At 38.3% G+C, this 16,962-nt stretch overlaps 1 protein-coding gene across 1 annotated transcript in view; it reads left to right on the top strand.

Moving 5' to 3' along the window:
• Positions 1-16,962, top strand: part of GALNTL6 (polypeptide N-acetylgalactosaminyltransferase like 6) — a 1,522,699-nt gene that overhangs the window by 1,085,010 nt on the left and 420,727 nt on the right. Inside the window, exon 5 of the mRNA XM_089684035.1 lies at positions 3,425-3,610. Coding sequence (XP_089540161.1) covers positions 3,425-3,610 — 186 coding nt within the window. The remainder of the gene's footprint in view (positions 1-3,424; positions 3,611-16,962) is intronic.

Below are 16,962 nucleotides of genomic sequence, written 5' to 3' on the forward strand. Positions count from 1 at the left end.
TGACGCTAAAATCTTTAAAAAATGTTTTTAAAAAACTGTGATATTACAAAGAAAATGGCATGCTTCAGTAAACATCACATCTTGATTATTAACACACGTACTTTTTAAACTAAGAATAAAAAGGTACAAATGTGATGCTTTAAAGTAGGTGTCATAGTGTGGAATTATCCTCAAGAAGAACCTGTCTAAGATATCTATAAGTTTGAGGTGGGGAGTTTAAAATCAACTGCCCATTCTTTGGGAAAAACAACAGATCAACAATTCTTTATTTTTTTATTATTCCTAACAACTCAGGCAGAATGTATAGGTCGGGCAAGGGTGCAGAACCCTGCTATACCAATACCAGGCTTATGGGAGGATTATTGTTTTCTTGTGGCTTGGTAAAGTTTACAGAACACCTTTACATGTTCAGCGAGGAAGGGTAACAACTTACCTACCCCCCAGAAGGGGCAGGTTAGTTGCATGTTAACCTTCCTCCATGTCTACACCAGTTACTGGGGTGCCAGTAGAAGAATTAGGTGGCATGTTCATTAGGTTGAGGTCTTAAGAGGGTTTCTGGATTTTTAAAGGCATTCACTGAGAGTACTCAACTGAAACTGAAGTTTATTCAAGTTGGTAGTAATAAAACAGTAAGCTTCATCTGGTCCTTGGAAAATAGGAATCTCCACCAGCATACCTTGATCAAGTGATCATCTTTTCCTCTATTCACATTGAGAAGCATGATTGTATGAATTTTGCCTTGAAAAAAGGGATCCTGTGAGGTTCGACCTGTGATGTATGTCGCTTTATATGAACAAAGGACAACAATGTTACTATTCCAAGCTGTGCCAGTGAAGATCCTTATTTCTTATGATCGTATGGTGAACACCAAGTCACTACAGCACCCTACACAAAATGAGGGTGAGACTGTAAGGTGTATGAAAGATACAGTATAACTTCTTCTGGTGCTCTAATTTGTTTGGTAGCCTGTTTGTTTGGTGTACAATGCTGATAAAATGCTAAGAGCAGTGTTATAGTATGCCAGCGTTTCAGGACCATGGACAGTATTTTATTATGAATCAAAATACAAGGTGTTGCGCTCCACTGACAAAAAATCTAAATCTAAATAAATATAATGTGAAATATGAACATATATATATATATATATAAATTAAATATATTAATAAAATAACGCGAGTGAGTCGAACATTAATTTAGCAGCATGATATTGCAATCATACTGATGCTGCGTGCTTGTCTTTAAAAATTCTGTGACTGTGATGTGTCTTTCAATAATGTAATAAAAATAGGCATCGTATAGTCCACCAATCTTTAACGTATGTGCTCCTTCACCAGTTGTGCTCTCACCTGACGTATATGACCAAACCATTAAGTGAGGTCAAAAAAGCTTGTTTCCCTTTAATTGGACTCAGAGATGAGTACATAAATGTATCCCTGTTTCCCGGATGGATGGATGGATGAGTGAGGTGTTTCCCTTTTCCCAGCAGGGGGTCTCACTACTTCTTAGAGACCTATTTCCTGGAGGCGGATGGATGGATGGAGTTATCCCTCTTCCCACTAGGGGGTCTCTTCACTCCCTTCAGATTTTTCTCTCCATATGCATAAGTGCCCAGTCCCCGATCTCTCCTCTACCCTCATTTATTTAAATATTTATTTTAATATTTTACACACTAGTTTATTTAATATGTATTTTATCTTTGTATATGCTCCACTCAGTTCAAAATATTAACTTACTGTATTTGTTTATATATTCACTTAATATATATTTTTTTATAAGATACACCATAGTAGCTTACAAGAATCACGTCTCATATATAGTATTTTATTATATTTTATTGATACAACTACACAGCATATAAAGCAACATCCTTAACTCAGTAATCAAACTTTTAAAATTAGTTGGCAATTCTATCCAATGACAAAGGAACACCTGTTTAGCAAACAAAGAAATAGGTCTAATTGGATGTACTATGACTCTTGCCAACAGGGATATCACCTAAATATCTAATCTTACTGTGGAAAGATCAACTATTTTGCTATAGCTAGTGCATTCTATTACAGGCCAATATAGAAAATAAAGGAATTTGGTGCAAATCTTAGGACAAAAAGTTGCTTTCTGAAGTGTTAAATACTGTAGCAATCACACCATAACATGCAAAGTCCACTAATTATTTGTTACTAATCAGAAAATATACTTATCTAACGTCTTTACTTTGAAATTTGATTGGTTGCTATGGATTGCTGTGCATTTTTTTTTTTTTTTCCAAACATGTCTAGATTATTAAAAACAGTAGTGTAATGTAAGTAAAAGAACCATGGAACTATGTCCTTGTTCAGTATGACATATGATAAATGCTAACTGGTAAAAAATATGTATTATCATACAGAGATCCATCATTCTAGTGACAGCATTATTTGCATATTTACATGTGATACAATACTATTACATTATTTTATAAGCATTAGAAATAATAGACAGTGAAGTTGTGATTAGGTTGACAACTCCTGGATGTACTTAACAGTTCATTTATTCTATTATTTTTCAGATGTATCAATAAGTGCCAGTGGTGTTTGCCAGTAAATTTTTTAAGAATAGTATGGGGGCTCTAAGGCACTACAACCTTAGACAATAGGCCACTTTTCAAAGTTAAATGCCATGCCTTAATAAATAAAGTATATGATGAAATCACAGTAGAAGATATGCAGGCTAAATTAACAAAAGAAATATGGAGGTCATCCAATTGGGGTCTATGACTTCTTCCCTCTCCTTCCAGGGCACCTGTTTTGTGTTTGCAATAGATATTAGAATATTGGAGGTATCTGCAGGAAGCATAACAATATTTAAATGTATATATGCTGGCCACTGTTATACTTTGAAACTAAGGACCTACATTTCAAAGTCAAGACCTCAATCTAATTAAGAACATGTGGGAAGGTTGAACGTTTCTGGTTATCAATGATCCCTATACAGACTGAAAAAGCAATTTTGCCAAGAAGAATGAACATTTTATGTTTCATATGTGCTAAGGTAGCAAAGGCTTACCCCTAAATACCCACAACTGTAACTGTAGTTTTATAAGTCCAGGCTGTGATACTGCAAAATTTGGAAACGTCCAAAAGGAATTAATAAGTCAGAAAAGTACATAATGGATTGCAATGTATTATCCAACCATTTCCAAGATTGTAATCTGTGGAATTCTAGAAATATTCAAGTAGCATTCAAAAATTAATCTAGCCTGTTCCAGTCAGGGAAAAACAACAATAACCTCATAGATGGAGGCTGTACTGGTACTTATATTAAGGTACAGATATTCCATATGCAATGATAAATTTGATAGATTTGGGAATGATAGGTTGAAAATGTTCTTTGTTGTAAAATTAATAATTTTTAACCAGCTGATGTTTACTGTCTTCCCTTTCTGCAGAGCATCTCAAGGAAAAATTGGAGGAATATATGTCATACTATTCAAAAGTGAGGATTGTACGCACTAAGAAACGAGAGGGACTAATCCGTACTCGACTGTTGGGAGCATCTGTTGCTAAAGGAGAAGTGTTAACTTTTCTGGACTCTCATTGTGAAGTCAATGTCAACTGGTTGCCACCTTTACTTAGTGAGTATCATGGTCCATAGATGTATATTTACACCTACTAAATGAAGGCTAGCAGGGAAGAGATATGGGGGAGCATGACGAGTAATGTATACCAAATATGTTAATATTTTAAAGTGTATGTAAGCTTAAAATCTATTTTTCAATATGTTTGCCACCATGCCTCAATGTATACAATTTTCTTAACTCCTTGGCACCAGTGTTACACAAATATACGGCCTCTCAGTGGCTGGGCCTTCCCGCCGAGAGGCCGCATATTTGTGTACTTGATGTAAACACAAATGTTCCAAGAGCAAGCGCACTGCGTGCTTCTGGCACAGTTACTGGCACCTCACAGAAAGCTACCGATCGCTACTTGTGATCTGGAGCTTTCTAATTATGTGACCACTGTGACAGCCAATCATGGCAGTCACATGACCCTAAACCCCACTCTGCCTCCCAGCATCAGAAAATCCTTAAAGGGCCAGGAGGCACTGGGGCCAAGGGGCTAGGCAAATAGATTTTTCTGAATTCATTACTTCTTATTAGGGGCCTTGAAATTAGCACCAATACCTAATATGTGAATTCCTTCAGTTGGCCATTTGACTGCCTATCAAGTTTATCAGATGGGCCTATTATACCTGGGTTCTGTTAGCAGGATGTTCAACAAACATATCGCAAATGCCAAATCCAAACCCCACTGAAGTCAAATGTATCAGAATCTGTGAAATCAATTATTCCCATTTTAAAGGCAAGTACAAACAAACGGCAACTGCCCTAATCGATAACTGGCCTTTGCAGCAAGGAGCACATGGAAGGGCGATGCATGTCAAACAACAGAGAAAAATTCACAGCTCAACTTACCAGAGGCTCACACATGTATTTGCTAATGTGCGCAAACTAATCCCCTGTTTGTAACCGCTTCCACGCCACCCTATAGCAGAAATACTGCTACAGGGCAGCATGGGTGTGCAAAATCATGTATGTATGATTTTGCAATTCCAGGTAGGGGGCGCACCGCCATTCATGGCCTCGGCTGTCAATCACCGGGTCCCGGCCGGTGATTCCCTGCAGACACCCGTCGATCTCCGAGTATTTCCGAATGGGGAGAGACCTGTATGTAAACAATACAGATCTCTCCCCTGTCAGCTCCTGTGGAAAGCACACACCATGCAAAGCAGTGTGCTTACAGTGAAGCACCCGGACACGGCCCCATAGTAAAACAGCACACAGCACACAGTTAACCCTTTGATCGCCCCAAATGTTAACCCCTTCCTGCTCAGTGCCATTAGTACAGTGTCTGTGCTTTTTATTAGCACTGGTCACTGTATTGGTGTCACTGGGGATGTCAGTGACATTTAGTCAGTTCCCCCAGTGTCAGAATGCCCGCCACAGTCCCTCTATAAGTCGCTGATCACTGCCATTACGAGTAAAAAAAAAAAAAATTCCAATATATATACTGCCACTTGTAAACTCTATACCTTTCATGTAAACCAATTAATTTACACGTATTGGGATTTTGTTTTTGCAAAGACTTGTAGCAGGATACATTTAGGCCTAAATTTATAAATTTTATTTATTTTTTTTATTATTTTTTTTTACTGGACATGTTTAATAACAAAAAGTCAAAATTGTCGGTCTTTCTTTGCTTATAGAGCAAAAAATTAAAAACACTGAGGCAATCAAATGCCGCCAAAAGAAAGCTCTATGTGTGGGAAAAAAGGATGTAACTTCCATTTGGGTGCAGCATTGCATGACTGCGCAATTGTCAGTTAAAGTAACACAGCACTGTAAAGCAAAATATGGCCAGGTCAGGAAGGGGCATAAATCCTCTGGAGGTCAAGTGTTTAAACAAAGATGTATATGGTGCACCCAAACTGCACACACAATTTGTTTTGTAGTAGCCATCCCCTGTCTTCACCTGCCAGATCTGAGGTTTCAGTGTTTTATTTATTTTTTTAATTTGCAGTTCAAAGTTTAACTTTTGTTATATCATCACTATTACATATACCATTTAGTCATGTTATCTCTAACTTTAGCAAAATCTTTCTCAGAAGAACCATATTTTGAAAAATGTATGGGTCAGGTTGAATGCAAACAGAACATTATCATTCAAAAAAATGTACAAAAATGGTCTGAATTTCACTTTAAGATCCTCAACTGGCTGTCATGGGTCACTGTGATTGGCTACCATTATGATCACATTATTAGGAACAAATCAGAGTGATTGCTATTTGTTAATCAAATACTGGTGATAATGTGGGTTCCTAGGAATATGGATTAATGTTTCCGTGGCATCGGACATGCATGGTTTACTGAAGACAAAAAGGGGTTAAACCTAATAATTAAATGTGTAAAGTGAAATTATAGATTAATTCCTGGCTGAAGAGTACACCTAGATGCTGCTTTGGCTTCTGATATCTTGTTGCAATATATTGTATAAAATCATAGTTCAGCCTGGACTCACTGTAGATTAAATCCTGCTGATACTCTGGATTCAAGAGGCAGGGAAAATGGGCAGCCTAAAGCAGACATAAGGACTGTGACACTTGCTTTTCTTACTGAAGTTTCACAAGTATGCGTCTGCAAAGAGAAACATTGCATTTGCCATCTCCCCAAACACTAGCCTGAAACAGAGCATAAGACATGGTCAGGAAACAGCAGCAATTGAATTTTTCAGAGAGATTATCTCTCCAGATATGAACATACTCCCTTGTCGCATGAATTTCCAAAAGCAAAATGTGATGCAGAATAGAAGCTATCACAGAAAGATTTTTCTGGGCATCGTTCCACCACTATAATGTTTTGCTGAATTACAATGTCATAATTTTATATATGTATTTCATGGTCTTATGACCATGTGAAACCTGTTGTAGCATATCCACTTCCATACCAAGCCTTTTCTGGCACTTTTTTGTTTACATGTAATAGTATTTTTTGCTACAAAATTATTTAGAACCCCCAAACATATATTTTTAAATCAGAGACCCTAGAGAAGAAATTAGTGGGTTTTGCAATTTTTTATGTCACACAGTATTTGCGCAGCAGCTTTTCAAACACAATTTTTTGGGGAAAAAATAAAAAAACCCCACAAAACATAACCCAATTTTTTTGTAAGACATAAAAGTTGATATTAGAGCAAGTAAATAGATATCAAACATGTCACGCTTTAAAATTGCACATGCCATTGCAACAGCAACATACTAATTTTACTATCCATAGGCGACCCTTTACAGGTTACCACTTTAGATTTACAGAGCAGGTCTAGTGCTAAAATTACTGCCCATGATCTGACGATACCTCACATGTTTGGGACATTTGCTGTTTTCATGCATGCAGGTCCAACGTGTGCATTCGCCTTCACGTGCAAGAAAGGGCACTTTTTTTTTAATTAATTAATTTTTTTTTTTTGCTTTGCTTACTTTACTGTTACTTTACATTTTTTAAATCACTTTTTTGCTGTCACAAAGGCTGTAAACATACTTGTGATAGTAATAGGCATGTGACAGGCACTCTCTATGGAGGGATCTGGGGTCTATAAGACCCAAAAATCCCTCCTCTGTCCTTAAAAGCATTCAAAACACCAAGATCTGTGTTTTTGAATGCTTTTGATTTTTTAAAAATGGTGCCGTGGGCATCAGAGTAAACCAGAAGTGATGACCTGACATCACTTCTGGGTTCCCATAGCGGAGAGCCAATCAAAGCCAATACCAGATTTGTTCAGCTCTCCAATCATCTGGCAGAAGTGCTGGCTGGTTAATCGAGTCTCCTGGTAGGATGGGAGGGCTTGAGCAAGCTGAGGAAGGAGGCGGGAGGGGACATCCCCCCTCACTGCTTATAATATCAATCAAGCAGCCAGTTAGTTGCTTCAATGTCCATGGCAAGAGAGCTGACAGTCAACTCAACAAGATGATACCAGGGTGATGCCTACTGAAGGCATAACAACCCAGCACAACTACCCAGCGACGTACATGTAAGAAGTTGATATTAGATGCTCTGTATTCACAATATGATGGACCAGGTTTTGCTTAGCAGTGATTAATACTTATTTGTAGTTTCTTTTAAAAAAAAGTCCTATTTTTTTTACAGTTTATATGAATTTAATAAATAAGTTAATTTATTAATTTTCAAGGTTCTCAATAGTTGACAATTATACACAGCATGTGTTGATGGATCCACATACACTTGTTACATAAACCTGCTATTAGTGCAGCCAAATGATTGTGCATTATAGCTTCCTATTTAAGTCCAAGTCTATCAGTTAGTTTAGACTCACAAAGATTTACTGAACATAATAAAATCTCTGTGTGACTCCTTGGACCCTGCAGCCATTAAGCAAATGTTCTGTTTACACACCAACATTATACAGGTAAAAGGATTATGTTAAGACTTCCTCAACTTAATCTGTTTAGTCAATTCAAGGGCCTACATAAATCAGCAAGAGCAGGCATAATAGAATCAAACTTTTAAGATGCATCTGGAAAAGGCCTAGAAAATTTATGAGCACAAAGTACTGGATGACCAACTTCAATTCATTGCATTTTTTACTATGTTAAGGAGCCACTTATTGGACTACACTTGTTTGATTATATAGATTTTATTTTATTTTAAAGGACCATGATGACATTGGTTGGAACAGACTATAATACTGTCAGGGGTACTTGAGCAGTTACATCAGCAGTTTTTAAAATGCAAGTTAGTTAGATGGCTTGCTCAAAATCATTTTACAGTCAATTTAGTGGCCAGCTTGGTGTGCATGGAAACCAAGAAAAATATAATAAAAGTTAAATAAACAAGCAAATAATTTACTACCATGCTGAAACATGCAAAGAGCACTTTACTCGCTACAGGATTTGTAAAACTTTTCAGCCACTCAGAACAATTCTGCCTGAAAAAAACACAGCTAGGTTTGTTTAGCAATATATATTATAGATAGTTATTAAGAGGTTGTTAATTAAGTTATCGTGTCACCCAATATTTGGTTTCCATTCAGTAGCCAAAAAAGACATTCAAAAAAAGAGGGTTTGTGAAAAGAGATTCACAGAAAAGCGGCTACATTATGAACAGACCGTGACACTCAGAAAATTTTCCAAAAATTATGCTTTATTACACAGATATAAATATGACATATGGGTGTTCGCCCTGGTTTACCATCACCTCAGTATGAGACAATAACACACAGACCTAAAACCATATAAAATGACATCAAGACCGGTCTAAATGTATGTACAACAGAAAAAGTGACTGCAAGAGTCTAATATCTCTGTAGTACAAACACATACTGTAGGTAAACACTTCCCTAAAGAGGTGTATCCAAAAATTATACCATAGGTATACCATAATATTAAATAATGAATTTACACCAATATCATAATGGTGAATCCCGAACAGGGAATCCAAAAATTATACTATGGATATACGTATATCACATGTATGAAATGCGGTAAGCACAATAAGCGCAAAGAGGGGAACAGTAAGCCTCAGGCCTGTTTGGAAAAAGACATAAATGTCACATATATGATGCAATACATTCCTGTGCCGGCACACGTGGTTGGGGCCCGTTCATCTGTTATGTGAACAGCTGTATCATAAAGCTCTTGAATGGAAATAAGCCCCATTTATTCCCATGATGGGAGAGAAGGTGCAGACTGCAGCACTCTGCTTGAAATGGTGTCTTCACCACTGTATGTGGACTACACACCACCCTTTGTAGGAAAAACAAAACATATCCCAAGGAATCTTCTGCCTGTTGAGCTATATGCGGTATGTCCTGTATCCTATACAAAGCACCATAATGTCCCCATCCTGTAGTGAAACAAATAATGTGGGAAGTCACTGACAGAGCTTGCACTCAATAAGATATGTAGGTCATATTGATCACAGAGGACCGTATATCTAATGTCCTGTAACAATCCACTCACCACCTGTGCCGTGGATAAAGGGAATGAAAGGAAAGTCCTTCATGGATATTGCCAAACACGGCCACAGAGGCCCAGGAACCACCGCTGACATCCGCCGATATACCGCGGGTTCCAGCCCCCTCTCAGCGCCTGTACTGCTCACGCTTGCCTCATGGCATGTGAAGATGGCTTCCTCCTTATGGGTCAGCGTGCGTTCCACCTAGTGCGCATGACCGGAAGTGACGTATCTGACGTATGACGTCAACGCGTTTCGCCGATGGGCGTATCTCACTCAGCTTCGTCAGGACCAATGGGACAGCTGCATTTCAATATCCTATTTATAGTGGGTAAAGACCCACCCATTTATGCAAAAGAGGTGACCTGCAGTTGTTCCTAATGGAAGAAAACAAGGGGGGGGGCTAAATACTTAGCACAGCTACTGGTCTTAATTAAAATTAAAAAGGCAGGCGGCTGGAGTCCACAGGGAGGGGAGAGGCTTGATATTTTAACCAAAACATATTTTAATCAAAGGTCATAAATTACATATACCAGTCTGTTGGGGCTTTTATCACACTTTAACCAGGAGATGGCGATATAAATCAAAGAATCATGAATTCCATCCACTGAATCGGGTTCTTAGAGAGACAATATCAATTATCAAAAGATACCAACAAATACCACAAGATGGCAGTATAATCTGAAAATTCACATGAGGGTCATTATAACAAAAATACCCCAGTTTTTTACATCCATCCTATGGTATGATTATTATTCAGGAACGAAAGGTATTAAGGGACATATAACCAGACAGTGAGTCCTTTTGCATTATTTAGAGCTATATAAAAAACTCATATCGTAATGTCATCCATATTTACGTTAATATTCCCAATATATACAGGTTTATCGCAATTCCAGCCATTAAGAAAAACTGAGAAATGCCATCAACTCTAAGAACCCGATTCAGTGGATGGAATTCATGATTCTTTGATTTATATCGCCATCTCCTGGTTAAAGTGTGATAAAAGCCCCAACAGACTGGTATATGTAATTTATGACCTTTGATTAATATATGTTTTGGTTAAAATATCAAGCCTCTCCCCTCCCTGTGGACTCCAGCCGCCTGCCTTTTTAATTTTAATTAAGACCAGTAGCTGTGCTAAGTATTTAGCCCCCCCCCTTGTTTTCTTCCATTAGGAACAACTGCAGGTCACCTCTTTTGCATAAATGGGTGGGTCTTTACCCACTATAAATAGGATATTGAAATGCAGCTGTCCCATTGGTCCTGACGAAGCTGAGTGAGATACGCCCATCGGCGAAACGCGTTGACGTCATACGTCAGATACGTCACTTCCGGTCATGCGCACTAGGTGGAACGCACGCTGACCCATAAGGAGGAAGCCATCTTCACATGCCATGAGGCAAGCGTGAGCAGTACAGGCGCTGAGAGGGGGCTGGAACCCGCGGTATATCGGCGGATGTCAGCGGTGGTTCCTGGGCCTCTGTGGCCGTGTTTGGCAATATCCATGAAGGACTTTCCTTTCATTCCCTTTATCCACGGCACAGGTGGTGAGTGGATTGTTACAGGACATTAGATATACGGTCCTCTGTGATCAATATGACCTACATATCTTATTGAGTGCAAGCTCTGTCAGTGACTTCCCACATTATTTGTTTCACTACAGGATGGGGACATTATGGTGCTTTGTATAGGATACAGGACATACCGCATATAGCTCAACAGGCAGAAGATTCCTTGGGATATGTTTTGTTTTTCCTACAAAGGGTGGTGTGTAGTCCACATACAGTGGTGAAGACACCATTTCAAGCAGAGTGCTGCAATCTGCACCTTTTCTCCCATCCTGGGAATAAATGGGGCTTATTTCCATTCAAGAGCTTTATGATACAGCTGTTCACATAACAGATGAACGGGCCCCAACCACGTGTGCCGGCACAGGAATGTATTGCATCATATATGTGACATTTATGTCTTTTTCCAAACAGGCCTGAGGCTTACTGTTCCCCTCTTTGCGCTTATTGTGCTTACCGCATTTCATACATGTGATATACGTATATCCATAGTATAATTTTTGGATTCCCTGTTCGGGATTCACCATTATGATATTGGTGTAAATTCATTATTTAATATTATGGTATACCTATGGTATAATTTTTGGATACACCTCTTTAGGGAAGTGTTTACCTATGTGTTTGTACTACAGAGATATTAGACTCTTGCAGTCACTTTTTCTGTTGTACATACATTTAGACCGGTCTTGATGTCATTTTATATGGTTTTAGGTCTGTGTGTTATTGTCTCATACTGAGGTGATGGTAAACCAGGGCGAACGCCCATATGTCATATTTATATCTGTGTAATAAAGCATAATTTTTGGAAAATTTTCTGAGTGTCACGGTCTGTTCATAATGTAGCCGCTTTTCTGTGAATCTCTTTTCACAAACCCTCTTTTTTTGATTGTTTAGCAATATAACCTGGTCTGAAGCCCATCACATTCTTTGAATGGATAATAATAATGTGACTGATAGCATTGCACAAATCAGTAGAGCCATTTTGGTTCAGAGAGCTGGCCTACCTTCTGTTGTGCAGGACATAACATAAGGCTGACATGACAGCTATGTTTTTGGGGGTTTTTTTGCTTGTTCTATGTAAAATAAATTAACTTGCAGGTTACAGGTTCTATGTACATCCTGCTATTCTCACAAAGAAGCTGTTCTGTGGAGTTATTGAGGAAGGTTTGGGCAAAGTAGGAATCATTCGACTGAATTGGCAGATTGTCTCTGTCCAGAGCCCCCTTTAGCAGCTCATAAGAGGAGCTTCTGCTAACACCAATCTTATCATTTCAGTTACAGACATCTAGTTATTTTTCTTTTGTACAGGCTGCAGGAACAGTTGCATGATTTTTTGAACTGGAATATATGTGGGTTGATTTACTAAAACTGGAGAGCAACTTCAGCTTACTCCCTTCATGACCAGGACATTTTTTGTTGTTCAGCACTGTGCTACTTTAACTGGTAATTGTGCAGTCATGCAATACTAAGCAAATGAAATTTTTATAATTTTTTTCACAGCTTTCTTTTGGTGGCATTTGCTTGCCACTGGTTTTAATTTTTGTGATATAAGCAAAAAAAACATACATTTTGGAAAAAAAGCAATATTTTCTACTTTCTGTTATAAAACATATCCAATAAAATCAAATTTTGTCATTAATGTAGGTCAAAATATATTCTGCTACATGTCTTTGGTAAAAAAAAAAAACAATAAGTGTATATTAATTGGTTTGTGTGAAAGTTATAGTGCTACAAACTATGGTATATATATTTGAAAATTGATTAATTCTGTTGTACTCATTTCTTAAGGCCCTAATATGCTAGGACAGTACAAATTCGCCTCAAGTTATCCATTTTTGGAAAGTATTTAGTAAGAGGCATGGCGAAAGTCTTTTGAAATCTTGTGCTACAATTTTTTTGAAAATGAAAAAATTTAATGAAATGTTTTTACAATTATTTTTTACATAATGTCACCAGTGTAGTACAGTATCATCATATGACTAATATGATCTGGGACACTAACAGCATTATAAAAAAAAAGTCAAATCATTTTTTTTTTACTTTTTTTTACATACTTTCATCAGAGTAGTTCAGTGTCACCATTGTCACTGCACTACTCTTAGGGGGTGATCAGGGTTTTTTTTTTACACTTTGTTTGCTGTTACAGCTAAGATAATTGTAACAGCAAAGTTTTCAGCTGTCATAAATAGGTTAACCATTCATGACAACTGTGTTCACTAGTGAGCTGTGATTGGCAACAGCTAATCACATGGTACAGGGTGCTGTGATTGGCCCAGGTATCATGTGCTAGCTGTGATTCATTCATAACAGCATTGCTGACATTGTGATCGCTATGTGACAACACAATCACTGGGCCCCCAGTACTAGAATCCACAATCTGCTGTGTCCGGTGGAGCAGCGTGCTCCTATACCCAGAGCAGGCACCCAACATACATGTACATTACGGTGCACGAACATGCCTTCCCAACACAGTAACCCCATGCTGTGTTTTTGTATCTGCTTGCAGTTTAGCTTTATGATCCCTCCAGGCAGCTCATTATCTGCCTTGCATGCTTATTTTAAAATATTTTAAAAGACTCAGAGAGCTTAACTGATATGCAAAAAATGTACTTGATGCTATACGAGGACTATAGATGCATGTATTACTTGCCTATGCATGCATTCCAGTGTAGAAGGATTAAAACCATTGTCAGGTTTGAATTTCAGTCTGAGCCTTCATCTATATGTCCTAGTTACCGTTACCACCAAGAGTTAAAGTGAAAAAAAATCTAAAATTTTAGGTTGTCCACAGAATAGGGGACATTTTCTAATGGGGAAACTAGTTCTGCTGATCCTGGTGTCCACCAGGGATTCCCTTGTTTTGGAGGAATTTCCTCTCACTTCCTGTTTTAGATATGTAACAGGAAGTGAAGGGAAATCTTCCCAATGGATGCACATGTCCAAAATCTGGAAGGGGTTATAACCCTCCCTTACTCTATCCAAAATGAAAAAAAAAATGTATATTATTTTCATCTTATCAGTCAGTTGTGCGTCATGATGTCAGGATCCCTTTATCAGGCACTGCACAATCATATAGGTACCACATTCCATTTACAAAGGTGATTACAATATCATCCTTTCTAGTAAAGGGTGCTTTTTTAAGCTGCAGAAAGACTGCAGAGTTTCCCCTTACTTCTATGCAGGGCCACACATTTGATGAGCGGTTGTTTTGTCACCACCATATACTGTAGCTGTAGCACCCATTAGGATGCTAGAATGTAGGCAAATTTAGTTTAGCTCCTCTATAGGCAGCGGACAGGCTGTGGCTCTCTTACCTCCTCTGCATTCTGAAACTCACTGGATGTTTACAGAACATAGTGGGCGGAGTGACAGAAGCTGCAGCCTTAATAATCACGGGACCAGCAATCCCTGAAGAGGCAGACCCAGAAGGTGGGGAACAAACCCATAAATATTTTGACACCTGGAAGTCTGGAAGCAGAGTCCAGGACCCAGTCATCTGGGAGGGACCCCTGTGCTGTGTGGCTCTGCTCTTGGGCTGGGAAGGAGAAAGAGAGAAAAGGAACAGGAGAGCTCCAGGACTTACCCAGCTCAAGTCTCAGTGGAGCCCACCTGCAGAACTTCAGCCAAGCCAGAAACAGCCTATCCAGAAGGGGCCATGACAGCAGCTATTCTGGAGCCTGGAAATTTCCAAAGGGACTGAGTGAGTCGAAAAGCAGCCATCACCCCTAAGGGGAGGAGAGGGCAGTGGAGTACAATACCTCACATGTCTGTGACAGAGTGTAGCTCAAGTACAGTGCAAGACAGCCAGCAACACACTAATTCTCTAACTTTGGCACTAGAGCAGCCAGGTGTAATGCAATCCAGTCAATTGCTGATACAACTTTCTTGGAACTGTTATTCTTTTTGTTCTGCATTTTTAATCCCACAGCTTTGCCTTCTTACATCTTGAAATTCGAGCAGGCAGCAACTTAGCAGGTCCTCAGCTGTTTGTATATAGTTCTAGAGTGTTTCTTCAGTTTGGATTATTACATGCACCCCATTCCCCATCCAAGTTCATCATTCCTAAAATAAACACCAAAACAACAAAACCCTAGACTGCTTATTGAGCCATCTGGAAGTGTGTCAAAATGTATTTTGCCTGGCTTTGGGTGCTGTGAGGGGAAAATAGGCCTAAAATCCAGTGGCTCCTTTAGGGGTAGCCTTACATAGCTACTAGCTATACCATGAGCGGGATAAATGAGAGCATTCAAAGACTTAATGCAGATAGCAGATTTGACAAATATTTGCATAATAATGGAGACATTAAAATCACTGGAGACTTGAAATCACTGGAGACTTACACTACAGGATGACCTAATTGTACAGTAGCGAGTCTCTCTGCTATTTTCTTTTCAAAATGGGTTTTTCCTTTGTATAACTTTTCCTAGGCCAATATGAAAATATGAAAGGCTTTTTGTATTCTGTAGACAAAAAGGCTGTATTAGATAAGAATTCTAAACTTACGATGTTACCTCATGTAATATAATGTCTTGAAAGTACCATGCATTACTGAAGTTTTTAAATTACAAAGAGATATGGATGTATTGTAAAAAATGTTTGATTAGTACTGTCTTGGTGAAACTTGAAGTTGCAATTTTATAAATACGGTCATTAAAATGCCAGTCATCGCCTTAACAACAGCCTTAATAGTTAGATATCTCAATTGTTAGAATGTGCTATACTAGAATAAATGCAATTTCCAATGTCAGCACATTGGAAATTGCATTTATTTGTTACTTGTAATTATAGCAGTAAAACAGATAATGGCTATTTTATAAAAATTTGAACTGCCTTTTATTTCTTTACATTTACTTTACATTAGATTTCAAGAACATACATAAAAGTAATGTCATTTTTTTATACACCTTTTATGCCTCTTATTTTTCCAATGAGACCAGCCTTTGTTGAAAATAGCCCCTCAACCAAAAGTTAAAGGCTGTAACAACTAGCTTCATAATAGTCAATGGAATATTGACCACTGTGCTGAATTGCAGCTCACATTTTCATAGCACAAAGGGCAGGAAGTGAAAAAATAAACTGCTGCAAACAAAAAGAACCATTTGTTACAAACGAAGAGTAAAATGTGAACAAGAAGTGGCATTTTATAAAATACATCAATGCATATTATTTTAAATAAATATAATTTTATATGATCAGGGACAAGAATACAATGGCAGTTTCAAATATGATGAAATACTTAAGGACAGTTACTGTTATTTATGCTGTTTGAAATGCTGCAGAAATAGAACAGTTTATTGTGTATTTAACGTTTCAATGTTATGTGGGTGTGCCTCTGTATTTGGGGTAGTTGCTGCACTTGTTACTTGTTACTAGTGCAAGAATTATTGCCTTGGTAGCTTTCATGGGGCCCTGAGAAGGCAGGTATCCCATGCAAGCTAACTTACTGTATCTTTAGCTCTGACCACCCTGCAGACTGCATCTTTAGTACTGTGTATACTAGGGTTGCTGTCCGCTGGCAAACTATGTGGATAAAATCAGCAGTGCACACCACTTTCAGACTTTCAGGATGCTCAGTACTAATTACCTGCCTGTCATCAGCATTGCTGCAGTCAGAAAAACAGCATTCTACCAGGCAATCTAAATATAAGGTGTGACTGTATTACATGGGACCCGGGAGGTGGGTTACAAGGTAGATTCACCCTATTTGTCTTGGTGACCAGCGTGATAGAACATCCAAAATTGTTGTTAGAAGAATAAGTGAGGGGAAATCCTCCAATAGGGACACCCTAGTGGGCTACAGATAGAAAAAAGAGGTAACTGACAAGGGGTTTTCCGCTCCCAAATGTGAAAAAATATTTTAGCAATGCATGCACTTTAATGCAAGCCTGT

Source organism: Staurois parvus, unplaced genomic scaffold, assembly GCF_062004578.1.
Source record: "Staurois parvus isolate SC_StPar_1 unplaced genomic scaffold, SC_StPar_1.0 ptg000334l, whole genome shotgun sequence".
In the NCBI taxonomy this organism is placed as follows: domain Eukaryota; kingdom Metazoa; phylum Chordata; class Amphibia; order Anura; family Ranidae; genus Staurois; species Staurois parvus.